General features: G+C 33.8%; 3 protein-coding genes across 4 annotated transcripts; 2 read left to right on the forward strand and 1 right to left on the reverse strand.

The window, feature by feature from the left end:
- The first annotated feature begins 4,703 nt into the window (after nt 1-4,703).
- LOC125815326 (kinesin-like protein KIN-7E) lies at nt 4,704-10,664 on the forward strand. 2 transcript variants are annotated; one of them, XM_049494773.1, is made up of 14 exons: nt 4,704-4,815; nt 5,374-5,720; nt 5,981-6,070; nt 6,169-6,269; nt 6,387-6,500; nt 6,568-6,649; nt 6,754-6,821; nt 6,958-7,023; nt 7,116-7,240; nt 7,599-7,926; nt 8,217-8,321; nt 8,394-9,236; nt 9,642-9,949; nt 10,143-10,664. In XM_049494773.1, the coding sequence occupies exons 2-14, from the start codon at nt 5,498-5,500 to the stop codon at nt 10,462-10,464; spliced, it is 2,775 nt and encodes a 924-aa protein (XP_049350730.1). In that variant the 5' UTR covers nt 4,704-4,815; nt 5,374-5,497; the 3' UTR covers nt 10,465-10,664. The 2 variants fall into 2 exon arrangements, with proteins under 2 accessions (XP_049350730.1, XP_049350731.1); XM_049494774.1 differs by having other exon boundaries at nt 8,400-9,236.
- Nucleotides 10,665-11,473: 809 nt separating this feature from the next.
- Nucleotides 11,474-15,924, forward strand: LOC125815959 (NADH dehydrogenase [ubiquinone] 1 beta subcomplex subunit 9). Its single transcript, XM_049495537.1, has 6 exons — nt 11,474-11,704; nt 11,855-11,896; nt 12,753-12,834; nt 13,819-13,874; nt 15,201-15,273; nt 15,600-15,924. The coding sequence occupies exons 1-5, from the start codon at nt 11,573-11,575 to the stop codon at nt 15,246-15,248; spliced, it is 360 nt and encodes a 119-aa protein (XP_049351494.1). The 5' UTR covers nt 11,474-11,572; the 3' UTR covers nt 15,249-15,273; nt 15,600-15,924.
- A 3,760-nt stretch (nt 15,925-19,684) lies between these two features.
- Nucleotides 19,685-20,208, reverse strand: LOC125815701 (30S ribosomal protein S31, mitochondrial). Its single transcript, XM_049495240.1, has one exon. The coding sequence runs from the start codon at nt 20,119-20,121 to the stop codon at nt 19,849-19,851; it is 273 nt and encodes a 90-aa protein (XP_049351197.1). The 5' UTR covers nt 20,122-20,208; the 3' UTR covers nt 19,685-19,848.
- Nucleotides 20,209-20,415: the final 207 nt, after the last annotated feature.

A 20,415-nucleotide genomic window follows, 5' to 3' on the forward strand; every position in this document is an offset into this window, starting at 1 on the left:
TCAATGCCTTCTGAATCAAGCTTGTCGCATGGGGCTTGCCTAGTGCGGTTTACATACACTATGTGTTTTGCAGGCAATTACACAATGGGGTGTTTACCCAGTGCGCACAAAGTGCTCACCCGAAGGGCAGAAGCTGTGGCAGAGATTGTAGCGACGACGGGTAATCCCGCGGTTCCAAAAAAAATAATAATTTATTAGATGGTTTCTGGTGAAGGATAACCAATTTCACCAAATGTTAAATTGAAAGAGTCCTTAAATTAGTAATTTTTGTGTAGAAGATTGGACCTGTCAAATTAGTGGAAACTTTGTTGCAATTTCTTACGTGTCATTGAAAAAAGGAAAAATTATATGAAATAACAAACTATTAATTCAAATTAAATGTTATAGCTATAGTTTATTTTAATTGTAATTCACAACAAACATTCCCTTTTTTTGCCATCTGATTCGATATACAATTGACCATTTTCGGTATACAATTAGCCATTTTATACATTTTGGTATAAAATGTATAAAATGCATTTGTGTTCGTATAAAGCGAGAGAAAAGTGTATATACAAATACAAATACATATATTTTCGTCCTATACACTTATAATTATACAAATACAGATCTTATTGTACAAATTACAATGTATAAATGAATTTATACCAAACTGAATAATCTGTATAAAATTGGACGTTTATAGCGAATTATACGAATCAAAAGCTCCAGAGCAAACATAAAATTTGCTATGGAGCACAATTATGCAAACTATAGCTATAACATATAAATATGATTTTTATGTTTGATATATGTGAAAGTTGCTCTTGAAAAAATTATTATTTTAGTATTAAATTGAAAGAGTCATTATTATTTTTTTGCGTGTAATTAGAAAACGACGTGAAATTTCATGTGTATTTATTTGTATTACACACATATTGATCGGATAAAAAAGGATTTAAAATGTTATATTCTGATAGCTACGTTTAAAGATTCAGTTGATAAAGTGATGAACAGAAGGGTCCAACTCTAACTGACAAATGAAGTCAAGTATGGGTCATTTTGCCCTTTTATTTTACTAGTGCTGTGACTTAGTTTGAGCTGGTAAAATTAAGGAAAAATTACTCAGATACACAACTTATTTGATCATATTCTCGATCTAAAATTCTCTACCATTTAAAAAATTAACAAAAATCCCTACTCACTCCTATTCTCGGTTGCATCACTTTACGCAATGTATCGGAATGTAATACATCACTTTATGCTGTGTATCGGGATGTAATACGTCACTTTACGTGACTTATTATCGGATACATTACTATATGTGATGAATTGATCGGATACATCACTATACACGATGTACGAGATGTAATACATCACTTAACGCGATGTTGTCGGATACATCTCTATATGCGATGTATCAGGACGTTGTGCGATGTATCAGGAATTGATATGTAATGTATCAGAACATTTTTTGGGATGTATCCGAATTCCATCAAATTTAAACGATTTTTGTAATTTAAAAGATAGGGATAAAATGTAATTAGCTCTTAACACTATAAAATTTGAATAAAATTCCCTAAAATTAAACAAATTTCCTTTATTTTTAGGTTTCATGCCCAATCAAACACCATGGCATAGTAATAATTATATAAATGGGATTTAAATTATACTAATAAAGTTGTAATGATATATATACTAATAAAGTTGTAATGATATATATATTTTTACACAAAAAGTAATTAGCATGTTATCATGATTTAGTTACCATTTATTTAAAGTTATCAACTAACATTATTAAATAAAGTTACCTGCAACTTGAAATTACTGCCTTTTACAATCTGACTGTAATATAAACTTTAGTTGTACTTTAAAGAATGAGAAAATTGCGGTGGGTGTCACGATAAATTGAGCATCTTCATAATTATTAAACCATGTGAACTATGCCCTTTTCATCTGCAATTTCTTTTACTTTTCAACTATACCTTATATAATCTTTAATAATAAATTATAACTCAATATTTTGTTTTTTGTTTTTTTGGATCTGGATAATAATAAAAGGTTGTGGTAAAGTAGTAAATATTTCTTTATTCTTAATTATAGATTTCAAATTTAAATTTCGGATATAGAATTATTGTAGATAGAAACGCCTTATTCCATTGTGAAACTTTACGATGTAAATTTAGATTAGTCAGCCATGCGAGGACCCTGAGCGGAAATAAACACTGCAAAGCTGTACTGAATAACTAGACAGTTGAAGCGATCACTGATGCGTGAATGCCGGGTTTGCCATTATATTAACCAAATCCTTTCAGCTAAATCTTAGCAAGTTATTAACATTTTAATTACAGATTTGATCCACTTTTGGGAAATGAGAACAAATTAAAGGCCTTATTTTTTTCTTTCTTTTCCTCCTGGCAAGAACTGAATTATCATTATATGAGGTACGACTAATGTAATTTTATTATATATGTTGAAGTAAAAGTTCAGTTTATCTAAACAATTAAACTGTCAAGAGCTTTTCTTTTATAATTTATTTAATTATGTCTTTGATACATATTATTTTTTCTCATGTGTTTAATTAACTAGGAGAAATATCTTTTGTGATAATGATAATACTGAAATTCGAAATTAATATAAAATTTCTACCTATTGTGACATGATATTTATATCTTTTATCATTATATGTTATAGTTGATCAAGATAAATGTATAAACCTAAGCAATTTCTTTTTTAATTTAACACTTGATATTTAAAACATGTATTAAAATTCAAATAAATTCGAAGCACGTACTAATAAGATGGCCATTCGGGCGTGGCACAAGCAGTTATTTTTGAAAGTGTATGGAAGTTGCTTTAACCTACAAGGGCCATGGCTACTCATTTCAACTTTTTCCTATAACTTCTTTTTCTTTGGTTTACCTTTCAATTTTCATGATGAATGGAATTCCTTTTTCTCTTATTCTAAATAATATAATAATAATTATTATCCCATTTTAGCTTTCTCAAAGAAAATTATTATTACATCTAAAAGTTATATCCATATGTCAGAGTCTCATATGTTACTAGCGACACTTTGAATTCTTAAAACTACTATTGAATTTAATAATCACGTTAAAATTCATTTTTTTAATAATAAGTATTTGAAAAAAATATCTCCTAGAAATTAATGTGGTAATTATTCTCGGTCTGTTTTAATTTTTAGTTTCAAACTTTTCATGTGACATAATCAGGACAATAAGTTTAAGCAATATTTTGATATATATTTAAGATCATAAAATTTAATTTTTAATTTTTTTTTAAACTTCGTACAATCAATTATTTTAACCGGAGAGAGCATTTGATTGGGCCAAATATTCCTTAGGCCGAAAGGAAGAAAGTTATGCCAATCATGTAAGTTCAAATGTTTACCGGTGGGAATGCTTAGTCAAGCCAATTTTTTAAAAGTAACATTAGTATTTCTTAGAAAAATATTTATATATATTTCAAACAAATACTAAAAAGACGAGAGTGGAAAATCGGGATGTTAGGGGTGGGCGCGAGTGGATGAGGTGAAAATATAATGTGTCCGAGGGTTAAGATGACACAATTAATATGACATGTCACTAATTTGCTCTTCATTATTTTTCTCATTTTTAAGGAATTTCGTTTCTTTAAAAAAAATTCTTATAGTTTTGATCAATTAAACATGAGAAAACTATCCATATCGAGCACACGTTACATGAAGAAAATAAGAAAATCAGATCTCTTAACCATTGACAAATAAAATAGAAGAAAATAATCTTTTTCAGATTTATTATATATAAAAATATTTCTTCTAGTTCTTATAACTATCACACGCTATTTTGACAAAAAGTCGTACTAATTTTGACAATTGTTTTGTCTACTAATAAAATACTCATAGAATCGTGAAAATAAATTAAAAAGTTTCCCAATTAATTAAAGTTTTGTTTGGTATAACCGTATAGGAATGACCAAACAAGAGAAATACTAATTAAATATTAACCGAATTAGAAAAATAAATAATCCCAAAATGGTCCCTGTTTTAGTGGACCACTACCTCAAATGACACGTGTCATAAATCCATACGGTTAAAATAAAGGATCGTATTTACTCACCGAGATTCCAGAGCCACGTGGTCACGTGGTTCATACCAAGACAGGGTAATTTCGTCATTACACTTTGTCCTTACCGTCACACGAAAAAAAGACGTTGACGCTCTCTCTTCGATCCATAAAACTGTATGCAGTTCCCAGAAGTGGAAATTTTGTGTACTGTGTGTTTTTCTGTGTGTGTTAGTGTGTGTATTTTACTTCGTCTTCTTCAGTGAAATTGTTGTTTGTTTTAATGGAGAATTTGATAGTGGAGGTAAGATTACTATTATCGTTTTTTTTTCTTCTCTTTTTCTCATTCATTATCGACTTTATTCGATGCGTAAAGCTTCATCTTCATGTACTGAGATTCTGAGAATGACGCTTCAGTTAGCTTCAAGTTCAATCTGTTTTTTTTTATCAGCTGAAGAAAAGGGCTTTTCAGTTTTCAAGCTCTTTTATTATTTTTTTAATAAAAAAATGTATGACTGGCTGAACATCGATTAATCCGGATCTTGTTCTTTTAATACTTTTTTTCCGTTGAAATATTATTTATTAAATTGTTCAATCTGAATAAACCGATTTTTTTTACCGTTAGAATCTTGTGAGAATTTAATATCTACGTTACATTTTTGTTATTTAAATCTCAGCACAAGGATTGAAGCAGAGAAAGTTGTGACCGTTGAATTGAAATCCCTTATCTATCTCTGAGGTCCTCATTTTTCCAGTGGAAACAACAGAGAAGGTGAACAGTGAACTCTTTTTGTCAATGTGACTTCTCTTTTTATATCAGCATATGTATATAAAATTTGTTGTTTGGCTATTTGCAACAATCTCGAAGATCCTACCTTCTTGAGACTCAACTTGTGGGGGATTGCACTAGGTTTGTTGTTGTTGTTTGGATATTTGTATTCTATATAGGTTTTGGGGTCCACCATTGCTAAAAGTTTCAAAAGCTTCAGAGCTACTGTGGAAATTTCATAGAATAGTATTGTCACTTGGTGCTGAAGCATACTTGGGTCCCAATATTGGTCCCCGTTAAGCAAAGTAAAGTGGATTGAGTTATGGCGCTTTTTATGGAATTTTAGGTTTTGAAAAAATTGGTATTAAGGTTTTTAAGCAAAGTGCTTAATCACAACTAACACATGAATTGACCTACCTAATCGTGTGGTTAATTTTTTTAAATACTTTCTACGATTAGTTATAGATCATTCAATGGCTACTGTATTCTTTTAGCAATCACAACCACCATGTCTCAAACATTCTAACTGTCTTTCCTTTTTCTGTTGGGTGTTGGCAGCAGCAATATGAGGCAGTGAGAAGTTTTCTTCTTTTTACGCTTACCTTTGGGTGACCCTTGAATCATGGGTCCATTGTTGGCATTGTGATTGGAGTGGCTACAAAGAGAGGAGGGGGAAAAGATAGGCATGGGAGCTATTGGTGGGGAAGAGTTGAAGAAGTGGGAGAAAATGCAAGGAGCTGCATTGGGCGGTGAAGAGAAGATCTTGGTGTTGGTAAGGCTGAGGCCTCTTAGTGAAAAGGAAATTTCAAGGAATGAAGTTTCAGATTGGGAATGTATCAATGAGACCAGCATCTTATACAGGAACAGTCTCCAGGAACGGTCTGGATTGCCAACTGCTTATACCTTCGGTAAGAAAATTCCCTATTTCATCCTTTGTATGTAAACCTGATTGTTGTAGATTGAGAAATGACAGTGAGAGGTGAATTGAGGTTTAGATCTGGATATTTTAGCTTGCAAACTCCGGCTGACATCAATTCCTGGGTTGGGCTGTTCTACTCTGCAGAACTATTTATATTTGTCGGGGTAATTTCATTTGTAGCTCAAGTGCAATTTATAAATGATTTACTGATGCTACACATATCTTCTTGCTTTTCTTTTCTGAGATTAGACAGGGTATATAGAGGTGATTGCTCAACAAGGGAAGTGTATGAGGGAGGAACAAAGGACATTGCTCTTTCTGTTGTCAGCGGAATCAACTGTGAGTGTTCCAGTCATATGCCTTCCACATTTTGTTGCAGATTCATTGTTCATTTGAAAGAAAACTCACTGTTACGACTACCTAAACATATTATGCAGCAACTATCTTTGCGTATGGACAAACAAGCAGTGGAAAGACCTACACAATGAATGGAATTACAGAGTTTACAGTAGCGGACATATATGATTATATGCAAAAGGTAATTTAATGTTAACTGTCACATTATATTCTTTGACTTGGAATGTTTGAGCAGTGCTTGACATAATGCATCTAATCTTCTTTTGTTGCAAACATGATATTTCCTTCTCTTGTTCAGCACGAAGAAAGAGCTTTTGTTTTGAAGTTTTCTGCAATGGAGATCTACAATGAAGTTGTCCGAGACCTCCTCAGCTCAGATAGTTCTCCTCTTAGGCTGCTCGATGATCCTGAAGTGAGTTTCTGTTTCTTAGTTTTAACAGTGAGCAGATGAAGTTTTCTAATGATTTTGAGTTTTGTAGAAAGGGACCATTATTGAGAAACTCACAGAAGAAACTTTAAGGGATTGGGACCATCTGAAAGATCTCTTGTCCATATGTGAAGGTAGTGCGAATCTCCAACTCTACGCTTTAGTTTTAATCACAATATAGAAATTAGCACCTATATATTTTCTCCAGAATTTACTAGTTTTTATGGTCCTTATGCAGCTCAAAGACAAATTGGCGAAACTTATCTTAATGAAAATAGCTCCAGGTCTCATCAAATTCTTAGACTGGTATTGCCTTCCTGTCCTTTTTTCCTTTTGATAAAGTTGGTATTGGCATGTTTGTTCTCTGTACAGAACAGTAAAATACTATCATGGAATAGAGACGTGTGAATATTTCTGATACTTTTTTGTCGTTCTGTTTCAGACAATTGAAAGTTCAGCCCGTGAGTTTATAGGGAAGGACAACAAAACAACTCTTTCTGCTAGTGTGGTATACATCAGTTAATTCACTTAGGATTTTATTGACAGTTTCTTCATGGATGCCTGAGTTGCTGATGGCAAATTTATGATTTTTGAATGCAGAATTTTGTTGATCTAGCAGGTAGCGAACGCGCATCTCAGTCTCTGTCAGTTGGGCAGAGACTGAAAGAAGGCTGTCATATTAATCGTAGTTTGTTGACTTTGGGAACTGTTATTCGCAAGCTAAGGTTGATTGCTTGTTTCTTAAGTCATCTTGCTAAGACATCTAAATTTGCTGCACTTAGCTACATGTCTGAATGATCTTTTAAACATTTATTCAGTTTTGATGTCCACATTGCAAGTTGGGGATTTTTTTCTTTTCATTTCTCAGATTAGCTAAGAAAAGCTTTATGGTGTTGAATAGTATTGCTATGTGAATTGTGTATGTTATTAATAGTACATGGAATGATGTTAACCACAGTATGGACATCCATCACACCCTTTGGCTGTTTGTATATACATTCAAGATGTGTGCATTCAATTAATCTTTTTCCACTACCCTCTTGTTGAAGCTTCACTGCATGTAACAATTTAACTTAATTGCAGCAAGGGAAGACATGGGCATGTCAATTATAGAGATTCTAAGCTAACTCGTATCCTTCAACCTGCTTTGGGGGGCAATGCAAGAACTGGCATAATCTGCACCCTGAGTCCTGCTCGAAGCCATGTAGAACAATCTAGAAATACACTTCTATTTGCCTGTTGTGCCAAAGAAGTGACCACTAATGCACAAGTCAATGTTGTAATGTCTGACAAGGCATTGGTGAAGCATTTGCAGAAAGAGTTGGCTAGATTAGAGAGTGAATTAAAAACCCCCACAACTTCTTGTGATCATGTGGTATTGCTGAGAAAGAAAGACCAGCAGATTGAAAAGGCGAGTTTTCTTTCCTAACTGTTGCTTCTTCTGGAAATTTCAGCTACTAGACTTTGGATTGGTTACCACGAGCAGTTGAATTGATCCGATGAACCAATTGTTAATCTATTTTCTGTTCATGCCAAGGCTTTTATCTAACTGCTGATTTCACTTATTCTTCACTCAGTTATTTTGCATTGTATTTGTCAAAGCATCCTTGCTTCATGTTACAGAAAAATTTTCCCAAGGGCTATACAAATTGAAATGTTTTCATAGAATGTTTATACAGTTTATCTGGTAAATATCTGCAGCTAGAGAAAGAAGTGAGGGAACTAACTAAGCAACGTGATCTTGCTCAATCGCGGGTTAAGGATTTGCTGCAGACGCTTAAAAGTGATAAAACCTCCAGCCAAAAGGTTTGTATTAAGTAACCTATTTGAATTATCCATTAGAGATGTTCCTTTATCTGTTACTTATTTTACGCAAAGTTTCAGGACATATCAAGTCTACCTTCAGAAGGGAACACATATGAAGATGAATGTTCTGTGTCTTGCTCATCAGCTGTAGCAGGGTCCTACATCAGGGACAATGAAAGTGATGCTACCTCCTATGTTGTGCCTGCTGCTGGTCAACAGCAGAGGGTAAAAGCATCTGTAAATTTGACAGGAGAAGATTGTGATGACCATTGCAAGGAAGTTCGATGTATTGAGATGGATGAGTCTAGTGAAAAGCAAACCTTTGCATCCATCAGCTTGTCAAACACTGACTATGGAGAAAGAATGTCAATGCCTCCTGCTTCCAGTATCAGACATTCAGACCTCCAACAGCAATCACCAATGTTACTTGGACAAGCAAGCAGCACCAGCGGTCGTTCTCTTCATGGGGCCTGGGAGCAGAAAATGCTTGATATCCAGAATACAATCAATTCTCTTGTCAGACCTTTCCCTGATGATTCTTCTTCACTTTCCCTTTCAACAAGTATATCAGGTTCCAGAAGCCGTAAATTAACAAGAAGCAAAAGCTGTAGAGCTAATTTTATGATTGGCTCACTTTCACCCGACACTGAGACAGCTGAAGAAAACCAGACCACCCCGCCTAATGTGCTAGATAAGGATTTTCCAGGAAGACCTGAGGGTTTCCAACGGAAGCACTGGAAACTACCCCTATTAATTTATGGAGCAAACAGATCTAACTTATCGAGAAACAATTCACAGTCTTCCATTGGTAGTGCTTTTGTGGATGGGAATAATGTCCCTGGAGATGAGGATATCCCAAGTGTTGACAATTTTGTGGCAGGTCTTAAGGAGATGGCTAAGCAACTTCATGATCAGGTATGAAATATCTTGGTCCCAACTCTGTGTGTTTAGAGCTGCTCACACTTTTTTGCTTGTTTTTTCATGCATGGGATTACTGGAACATGTGTGCATCATTTGGTTTTAGTGCATCATGTTACTTTGGTCGATTTGATGACAGATACTGCTTGCATGATCAGTTTGCTCTTTGATCTGTTTTTGCTTTCTCTTATTTTGGGTGGTGGGCATGACGAGGTAACTGTGCTAGCTAATGCAAAAACAACTATTCAGATTGAATTATGTGTATACAGTTAACAATCTTAGAGTGTAGTTTAAGCTATTTTTGCAATGATTTGTGTAGTAAGCATTAAGTTTATAACTTGACGGAACTTGATTTATGTCACACTTTGTCATCATTTTACATGTATAATATCTATGTCACAGGGTCAAGAGGCTGGAAAGTCGAAAAGGAGCGTCAAAAGTATTGGAGTGGACCCGATGCTGGACTCATTGGAGGCTCCTTCAGATTGGCCTCTTGAATTTGGAAGGCTACAGAAAATGATCATTGGACTATGGCAAACTTGCCATATTTCATTGATCCACAGGACATACTTCCTCCTGCTGTTTAAAGGTGACCGTATGGATTCTATTTACATGGAGGTAGAGGTAAGAAGACTTTCCTTCCTCAAGGAAATACTTTCAAATGGAAGTTCAGCTGTGCAAGGCGGTCAGACAATCACACTAGCATCTAGGTATATTCTCTACCTTGCATCTCTCATACTCCTATTCCCATCCCAGTTCAAGTGAAGTGATGCCAATGTAAATTTGTTATGGACTGAAAATACTAGCTTAAACTTTATGTATAGTCTGGTATCATTAAAATTTTGTAACTACCATCTCTGCAACATCTGCTAATATGATTCATTATCATTCTTGATTTAACAGCCTCAAAGCTCTTAGACGCGAGAGAAATATGCTCTGTAGGCTCATATATAAAAGGTTACCAGGAGCTGAAAGAAATGATATATACCAGAAATGGGGCATAAAGTTGAACTCCAAAAGGAGAAGACATCAACTGGTTCATCGTCTTTGGAATGACACAGATCTGAATCATGTGATAGATAGTGCTGCCATTGTCGCAAAGCTGATTGGGTTCTCTGATCAGGGTCCAGCCCTCAAGGAGATGTTTGGGCTTAGCATTACACCTCCTCCGAGGAAGAGCAGGAGATCGTTTGGCTGGAAGAACAGTATGTCATCCCTTATCTGAGCTTTTTGAAAGTTCAGTAGCAAAAGAAAGATATAGGTGAAATTAGCAGCAATAGTCTTATGATGAATGTAATTGGATTGGATACATGTTGCCAATTCACTGATTATAGGATTGAATAGTCTCCTTTATTAGTTTGCTTAAGTTTGTGCAGTACTACTCTGTGAATCAATTATAATTTGTAGCTTCATATTTGATAGTAATAGATAATGTTCTTAACAATCTAAATCTGGAATTGGAGAAAGTGTTCAAGTAATTCTTTTGGCATATGATATTATAAAACCAATTACTTGTAAGTTGTAACTATCTATATTAACCATAAATTGGCGATGACCAGAACCAGTTAAATGATATAAGAAGTCTACATTTTTTTTTACACCGTTTATCGTGTCATACAATATATTTGCAAGAATTCTAGCTCTTTATTTGTCTGGAATTTAGTAATTTCAACTTTTAAGAACAATGATATGTATACCCAAGTTCTTTTAATTCTGTAGTTCTCATTTTTGAACTTCCAACAATTTAAATTCTCACGGCATAAAATTTCTTAAAAAAGGAACTTCATGCTATTTTTTCTTCTTCTATTTCTATGGCCCAAAGACATGAATAAAATTAAAGAATAAAAAAATCTTAATTATTCCATCACAATTGTTAGTGTCAATGCATTATTTAATATTTAATTACTTGTCATGTGTGTAACTACATTATACTAAATTTCAGTTTCCTGGTCTCTTTACAAACAAGCCTAATTACAATGTACATCCTTTCTTAATTATTCTTATTTGCTATTCACATTTCTTCAAAGTTGATACCAACCAATAAAGAAAATTAACTCAAAGTATATTTTTGTTAGACATAATGTAGTTTAACTAGTTTGTAATAAGATAAAATATGTCATTATTCAGAAAGACTAACCTAATTAAAATAACAAAACATAAATAGTTAAAGAAAAACACCAACTAGATATAAATAAAAATGTAACCCTATAAATGAAAAGGTATGTTGTAGAACGACGTCGTAGGTAGTAGTTCTGAATACAAAGATCCAGAAAGGGGGAGAGAGCTCCGAGTAAACCAGAGGGAGAGAGAGAGAGAGAGAGATTGAGAAAGCGATGAGCGGAATAGCATCGGTATCGTTCTTAGCTCGAAGAGCGTCGCAGAGGGAGAGGGTTCGGATCCTATACAGGCGTGCTCTCAGAGACACTCTTAATTGGGCCGTCCATCGTCATCTCTTCTATCCTGATGTAAAAATGTTTATCACAATTCCTAGGGTTTCTTCCATTGATTCGTTTTTTCCACATTTCCTTCATACGATCTCTATATGATATTGTTTTTACTTATATATAACCGGTATTTCGTTTTATTGATTAATTTATTTGTTTGTTTGTTTTCAGGCGGATGCCCTAAGGGAGCGATTTGAGGTCAACAGAAAAGTGGTTTGTTCTCATTTTTCTTCTTTTTATCCTTTTTATGTGATTTTTCATTTTTCTGGTAAGGATTGTATGGTTTTAGCTTGATGTTGGGAGTGAAGTTTATATGTTTTAGTGTTATACAGTGCTACTTGTTCATGTGTAATGTTTTAATGATGTCTGTTTCACAAAAAAAAAAAAACAGAATTCACCTTTAGTGTACTGTCAAATAAAATGCAGAAGTATTAATTAGTATTGAATACAAGTAGTGATAGAAGTATTTGTGAAGCTTAATAAATTTATTTTAAACTGTATGAGTCCTTAAGTGTTCATTTCATTCTTCTTTTCCTTGTTTTTGTTGTGATTTGTATGTGTACTAGCACATTTTTGGAGTATACAAATTGGCATTTTCTGGTGGGATCATATGTGTTTAGCTCGATATTTGGATTAAAGTTTGTATGGTTACTGTTAAATTGAGTGACTTGTTCATGCTATGTTCTGATTATATGTGTTTCCAAAAAATAATTCACTTTTGTCATGCTCAATTCGTTTTTGATGCACAAGTGATGCTGGAAACAATGTGAGGTCAATGTTGCAGATTCTGCTATATAGTAAGAACAAGTAGTTCCAGATTGGTTTTGGTTCAATTAGTAACTTTCTGGGATTGAGTATTATGTATTAAAGTTCTTTATGGATAATGAAAAATGACTCTGCTTTCATCTTAGTGATGGCTAATTTCATGGCCAAATGAGTGAGGAGCTGCATTCCCTTTTTCAACAAGTGAAATTGTAATTCTGTAGTAATATATTTTGCATTATGTTTGGTGTTTTGCAATTTTATCTTTTAAGTTCATTTTATTCTGTCTTGGTTTGTTAACATTCAGGAAGATGTTGAAACTATTGATAGACTTATAGCTGATGGTGAAGCATCCTACAATAAGTGGCGGCACCCTGATCCTTACATTGGTATGTTTCTTTATGAATTTTGTATCAAACAACTGCACTTCAATCCCAAGCAAGTTGAAGTTTGCTATATGAATCCTCACTATCTATGTATTCTTTGTGAGTTTTTTGCTATCAATAAACTAGATTTTCAATCCAATGAACCAAACATGTTAAGGATATGATGTCAGAGTCTGTATTATATGAGATACAGGTTTTGAACTGAATGAGGTCCCCAGGGTTTGGGTTTTGGTCTAGTGGTAAGAGAGCAGCTTGTACTGTGTGGGGTTAGGCGCATGTCACAGATAAAAGCCTGGTATCTGAAATTATATAAAAAAAAGGCTGGTATTTTGAGTGAAGGGTAGAGGGTGGAGCCCATTTTCCACCGAATTTCAAAATGTCACTACTGGCAAGCAGGGATTTCTCAGCTATCAACAAGAAGCGTTGTATAGAAACTTCTCTTAAAAATTATAGCCGGCATAAGTTCTGTTGAAATCTTTCACATCTTCCCAACTGTTAGGGGTGCTAAGTTCTTAGATCTAGGGAGTATTGTTTTTTCATGTGAAAAGAGACTGCCTCTAATGATGAAATGTCTTGTGGATCATGAGAAAAAAAAAGGAAGAAAAGAAAAATATCTACAGGATACGTCTCATCTGAATTTTTATCTATGTTGAAGTTTGAAGATGCTAATTGACAAGTGATTGCCTTAAGTCTTGTCCTACTTACCTTTGCATGTTTCCTTGTTGGATTATGTGATGATCTTTTTTGTTCATACAACTTTTGTTAAATGTTGATAGCAGTAAACGTCTAACTTTATAATTTTTTAATGTGAATAGATATAAAAAGGATATGCATAAAACCAACTTATTATTAGTTTTTGAAAGGACATAGTTTTTTGATTTTTTGACACACTTCGGAAATGTGATAAATTGTGGAAACATGAGAAGTTGAGTGAACTATTTTATGCTTTAGACTGCTGGTAATAGTTTGTCTTTCAATGATGAGCAGTTCCATGGGCACCTGGTGGTTCCAAGTTCAACAGAAATCCAGTGCCGCCAGAAGGGGTAATTTGCTTAAACATTTATTTACATCACGTTCAATGTGTCAGTTTATGCTAGTTGCTTAAGCCATTTACCTTCCTGTTTCGTCAGTTTTTGCAAATACCATCAGGAGTAATCTTCAACTGTTAATTTTTCTATCTGTTTACAACTTGCTAGTTCATTCCTTTTTAAATGTCATGACATGTGTTGATCTTTATTTTCTCATCGTGAATTGCTATCTGACTTTTTATCCTTATTGTCCTACATTTATATGACTACAACGGGTGGTTTATGCCAATTATATTCACACTTCATGAGAAAATTCAGCTTCATTTAAAAAAAAGTGTTGATGTTAAAATAGTTAAATAAACTGTCAAAGAGGGAGCTTATCAAAAAGATGTCACATCAACGTCATAGCAATACGGTGTCATACTTAGTTGTACTACTGTTAATTACTAGATGGAAATCTACGACAGTAGCAAGAAAAGTAGGACAAGGATATTCTGACGAAAGTAGTAGATGTTCTGCTCCCTCCATACAAGTCAAGTTCTTATTTGAACCTGCTTGTGATCATTAAAGAGTGGTAATTTTTTTATTAGTGAATAGTTTTATTAGAAAAGTATCCAGGGGATGCTGCATCGCTCAAGTATTCAGGATGGGTTGCTGCCATATTTCCGGTTGTCCCTATTTCCCATTTCCTTCCAAGGGATCTACTCAGACATGTGTCCATGTATTTTCTTCATCTTGGAGTAATTTGAATCGGAAATAGTTGTGGTCCAAAAGATTCAGTGTTGGAGTGGAGTAGATCTGGATTGATGTTTGTCCAAATGTTACACCTACCTCTATGCTCTCTCTCTCCCCTGATCCACTTAACCTGACTCAATGTGTAAAAAATGATCTGAATCCAGATCTCATCCATTTTAGGACCATATTTGACCCTAAAAAGGTATCCCCTATGAGGGAGCCAGAACAACAAAGTAAAAGAAGGGTCAAACTTGTTGGATATGTATTGGTCCAAATGCAATCACTTTGGTGTCTTTTGTACTAGGAAGTTACAATACAACTGTATTAGTTTCCTTTGTTTGGGTGTGTAATGGAGTTGATGTAAGTGCACAGAAACCACGAAAGAGTTCACTAGTATCTACAGAATCGACAATACTTTTGTTTCTTTGCTTTTGGTATCTGCAACACCAACTTGGTGCTGCGGTGGTCAATAAATTACTATTTACCTTTTCACAAAAGAAAAATGTTAATTTGATGTCAACTGCGACCCAAATTCTTCTATTCTTGTTATACCAAGCAGACTTCATGGATCCTTTATGTTTAATAACTCCTTGACTCTTGATGCAGATTGAGATATTGTATGACTATGGCAAGGAAGAGGCTGAACTAGTATGATATTCTCCCATGAAATGAATAAAAGGTATAATTATGTTAACTTGTGCATCTTCACACATTTGCGTTTCCCAATACTTTCATCATGTTTATCACCTCTGTTGCTTCCCCCACCCCAACCATCTGTAAAACTTGTCGAAGAAAATTTTGGCCCGACTTTTGGGAAATTTTGAGCTAGTAAACTATTGTCAGGTAACTGGGGCATACACGACATCTGTCGTGAATACCAAGTAGTTTCAATTATCACCTTAAACATGTCAATGAATAAAAACTGAACAACGTCTTTGACATTGGTAAAGGTCTATATTTGTAAATTTTGCCATTTGATTGATATTTTCATTTTTTCGGTGGCAGATTCAGAAAGTGCGGGCATGCAAGGAGAGTTGCATCCAGTCCTGTCTTCTTTTTTAGTGATTCCATCTAGCTTTGAACAATGAAACGTTAAATATGTTTTCTGGTTTGATACTTAGAGAAATGGGAATTGGCAATGGCACTATGCTCACTTAAAATTGACCGTTTAGTAGTTGTGAGCTGCATACCAAGAATTGCAAAAATAAATGTCAGATTTTGATTTGAAATAGACAAAGTTGAGGATTTGTTTGGCGTACAATTTGTCGAATTTCAGTAATCATTATTCATGTCTTAACCTTCTTTTTACAAGTATTGTGAGCTATCAATATCATTAATGTATTGTTGTTTGAACAGTTTCTTGTTATAAAAAATTGTATACTTGCCTTTATTGCAAGAGTGACGGACAAATAGTTGTCCCATTTGTTTGGCAGATGGAATAGATATGTGGTTGTACTCTCTTGGATTAGAAGGGAGATGAAATGAAAGATACATAGCAGAGTAAGCAAAGTCCGAGAAAATGACATAAATAGTCCCTTAACTATAGGAGTAGGTCTAAAATGCTCCCTTAACTATAACTTAATGGATTTAGTCTTTTAACTATTCAAAAACTTATCAACTTTGGTTCCTTAACTATACACTTATCGGTTTTAGTTCCTTAACTATAAAGTTACCGATTTTAGTTCTTCAAGTATTCAAAAGTTTATCAGTTTTGGTCTTTGTCCATTTTTAATACAAATAGCTTAGGTTTATATTAATCGAAATCTTCATTAAATTAAATTTTTAACCCATTTTTTAAAGTTGTTTCTCTATCCCCGCCCTTTTTTCTTCAAACTACTCTTATGAAAAGAACTATAACGTCAACGATTAAAAATAAAATTAATGAGGAAAGAAGATATAAGTCATAATTTTATTCAATGGAGGATAAAATTAAGCATATAATTGTTGTTAATGACTTGAATATGCTAATCCGTGCGGATATTATTTAATTTACTCAAATTTCTTCACGTAAAATAAAATGAATAGAATAATAAAATTGATCTATTTAAAAAAATTACAAATCTACCATTTTATAAATTTCAATTTCTGAAAAATTAAACAATTTTCATTCAATGAAGTCGTTGGAGTACAAATTTTGGATTTAACAGGTAATAATTTTTTTCTTTTTATAATAAAGTTTAGCATATTCTAGTCATTAGTAGCCATAATATGCTTCATTTTATCCTTTGTTGAATAAAATTATGACTTATATTTTCTTTTCTCGTGAATTTTATTTTGAATTGTTGAGATTAGGGTTCTTCGCATAAGATTAATTTGAAGAAAAAGAATCGGAGAGAGAGAAACAACAGAAAAAATTGCTAAAAGATTTAATTTCTTGAGGCATGAATTCCGTTAATATAAACCTAAGCTATTTGTATTAAAAAAATGGACAAAGACTAAACCTGATAAGTTTTTGAATATTTAAAGGACTAAAATGATAAGTTTATAGTTAAGGAACTAAAACCGGTAAGTATATAGTTAAGGGACCAAAACTGATAAATTTTTGAATAGTTAAAGAACTAAATCCGTTAAGTGTATAATTAAGGAACTAATTTAGACCTACTTTTATAGTTAAGAGACTATTTATGTCATTTTCTCAGCAAAGTCGCATTAGATTGATGTCTTGTCTTATTCTTGTCTATCAACTCATCTACTAATAAAATCAACTAAAAGGATTTATAACAGTGCCTTTTCCTACTTCAAATTGGCTTTTCACATGAACTAAGTTTTAATCATCTATAACAACCTTAGCGCAGGGGCAGAGCTACAGCCAGTGATGGGTGTGCAGGTGAACACCCTTCGCCGAAAATTATATTGTATATATAGGTCAAATTAATGAAATTGTTAATAGATACATAAGTTTGCACACACTTGACATAATTAGAGAGTGAGTTAGAAGCTTCGAGGACCGAGGACCGAGGTCGAAGGTTTGATTTTTGCTAACTTTAAGTTTTTAACATCATTTTTTATTAGTCAAAACCCACTAAATATTTTGTTTGTTACTTTTTAAAATTTTGCACACCCTTCATAAAATATCTGACTCCGCAACTGAAGTTTTGATCGAGTTATAAACAATAGATGGCTTTGCTACTTATGCGTTGGGTTTTGGACCTTTGGTTTAACTCCGCATACGTGTTTCTAATGTGTTATAATCAAATGGGACCATTGTTAATTAGAAAAATTACTGAAATACACGTCTTATGTTTCCCTTATTTTCAATATCCCCTTCTATTTCTAAAAACCTCTAAAATCTCTTATTTCTTTAATGTATCCGAGCTAGTATTTAATATATCCGATTTATTTTATAATGTATTCGAGCTACATATTATGTATCCGATTTATGTTATAATGTATCCGGTTTGTGTTACTTTTTAAGGGATTAATGTAATTACAAACTAAAGAGGGATAGATTGTAATTTCATATTAAGACTGTGATTCCTAAAATATACCCTTGTTAATTAGTCATTATATCTAAAACTCATAATCTCTTACTGGCCTTTGCATCAAAAGATCCTCTAAAGAATAAAATCCGCAAAGGGTTCTCACAAGAGCAAAATAATGCTACATTCATTTGCACTTTGCATGCTTCCCCTGAACATATGGGCATTCAAACTTATTATGGTTCATTCGACTACTATGTCATACCTTGAAAAATGCCCTGATGCACCGTATCACATTTGCACATGGATTTATCATTGAACAACAAACGAATGCAAGAAAAAATCCAACCTAAAATCATCCTGCCTAAGAGAGCAACCTATTAGGTCTGGATTATGAAAGATGAACAATTCACCCTCTTCAAAAGAGGTGTTATATGTTGAATAGCATGTTCCATAAGAATGAGCAAACTCATTTCTCTGCACATATGTATGTATCACAGTGTCTACATAACAAGATTAATTTCAGCAGAAAGCAGTAATTGGCAAAATCATTGAACATCACAATTCATTATTCTCCATTCAGTTCTCTCTGTCATACCAATTCTAACATCTATTGACAGAGTAGAGAGGAGATCATCCAGGCCCTTTGCACAATTGCACTCTTTTGCCTTTACTTCAAATCTGTGAATACACCATTATGTATGTACTCCAGCATGAGTTTCTTCCACAAGTTGATCTAATGAGATAAACTGTCAATAGGAGAGAAGATCTCTTGCTCAGCATCAATTTTTAAAGAAATCGAGAGGCTGGATGCCACACACACCAAAACATGAAGTTCAATGTTGAAAGCTGCAGATAACTCTCCTGCAGTTTCATCCAGTCAATTATCTCTACCCCCTCCCTCCCCAAGGAGGTTTTAAGGAAAGTTTTGCAACTTTTTCTTACAAAAATTCTCTCTAAATCGAAGATTAGTTTGATTCCACCCATATATGAGACCAGTTCTGTCAGAAGTGGCTGAGTTCCAAAACTATAGATGCACCCCTTCAAGCCAGCAACTACTATTAACAACATGAAAAAAAACAAATTCATATCCTTTTTTCTCCATTAGTTTATATTTCAATTTGAATCATCTCACAGTATCTTAACTCGAGCACAAGACTAGATAGATCAGTTCATAAAGTCATATCAACCAATGAAAACAGATATACATCACACCACAATATTTGCTGCAGGATAATTAGAGCAACAAGTATCTCTTACACCCCAAATTTGGGCAACGGAGATGCTGATGTCTATAAAGTTAAGATCTTTATTGATGAGCAGTATCTGAAATAACTAAGCACATTTTGGATCTTCAGTTTTTCTGGACTAAAATATATGCAAACTATAACAGTCCCAAACCCGGATTAAACAGGAGAGTTTTGCCCTAAGTCGACAGTTACTGTCATTAAAAATAGTCAAACTACGATTCATATAGCTGACCCCAACTGAATTAGGATTGATGCATAGTGAAGCTAAGTTGTGTTTTGACATCAAATAACCAAAAGTGAGTCTAGATAAAGCACCTATTAATCACAGTGTCCTTCATGTAACAGTAATAGTAATTCAGAATTTATTCTCAACTCCTAGAACTCCTAATTCTAGAATGTCATATGATAATACATCTGTATGCAAATCGCAAAGCCAAACAAAGCAATTGAAACTCAATTTTGTCCAGACGTCAATACATTCAGATTCATCATAAGAAAAACATAATCTATCTTCTTATCAGAGCATTGCAAATAGAAACAAGACTAGATTTTTGAAGGGTACAGAAAATAAACAAAGCTTAGAAATCAAATGAGTTTGAAAGGAAGAGGCCAAGGTGTAGACCTGGGGACCTCAACTTTATCCTTGATGCGTTCAATTTTCTTCTCCTTTTTAGGTCTTGAATTTCCATATGAATCTTTGAATCTCTTCCCTTTCTTCGTCCTCTTGTCCCCTCGTCCGCAAAGGATCGGACCTCCCATCGCCGCCGACGGGGCAGCTGAAGATGAATATGACATTCGTTGCTCCATAACAGTCATCAGTCTCCTCGCTGCTGTGCTGCACCACTGTATCATCGCCATCTCCGATTTCACCCTAGTCCCTGTACCTTAAACCCTAGCCCTGGACTGGAAATTCCCTGACCAAAATAAAATGAAGAATGAAAGAAAATGGGAAAGATAGATACTCTGATTATGTTTTTTCCTTCTGATTTCTTTTTCTCCCAAAAAATACGAATTTAACAGGTTTTCGATTTTTGTTATGATTTTTATTATTACAAATTTAATCATATAAATTCCACAATATGTTTAGAAAATTAAAATAAGTCGATTTTCTGATGCTGGATTGCCAAATAATATTTTTTTCAAAATAATACT

This window comes from Solanum verrucosum, unplaced genomic scaffold, assembly GCF_900185275.1.
Source record: "Solanum verrucosum unplaced genomic scaffold, falcon-dt-bn FXZP01000261.1, whole genome shotgun sequence".
In the NCBI taxonomy this organism is placed as follows: domain Eukaryota; kingdom Viridiplantae; phylum Streptophyta; class Magnoliopsida; order Solanales; family Solanaceae; genus Solanum; species Solanum verrucosum.

Coding starts and splice junctions, on each gene's coding strand:
- LOC125815701 (XM_049495240.1), bottom strand. CDS start 20,121: ATGGCGATGATACAGTGGTGCAGCACAGCAGCGAGGAGACTGATGACT.
- LOC125815326 (XM_049494773.1), top strand. CDS start 5,498: ATGGGAGCTATTGGTGGGGAAGAGTTGAAGAAGTGGGAGAAAATGCAA. Junction 6,822..6,957: donor CTCATCAAATTCTTAGACTG/GTATTGCCTTCC, acceptor GTTCTGTTTCAG/ACAATTGAAAGTTCAGCCCG. Junction 7,241..7,598: donor ACTGTTATTCGCAAGCTAAG/GTTGATTGCTTG, acceptor ACTTAATTGCAG/CAAGGGAAGACATGGGCATG.
- LOC125815959 (XM_049495537.1), top strand. CDS start 11,573: ATGAGCGGAATAGCATCGGTATCGTTCTTAGCTCGAAGAGCGTCGCAG. Junction 11,897..12,752: donor TTGAGGTCAACAGAAAAGTG/GTTTGTTCTCAT, acceptor GTTAACATTCAG/GAAGATGTTGAAACTATTGA. Junction 12,835..13,818: donor GCACCCTGATCCTTACATTG/GTATGTTTCTTT, acceptor AATGATGAGCAG/TTCCATGGGCACCTGGTGGT.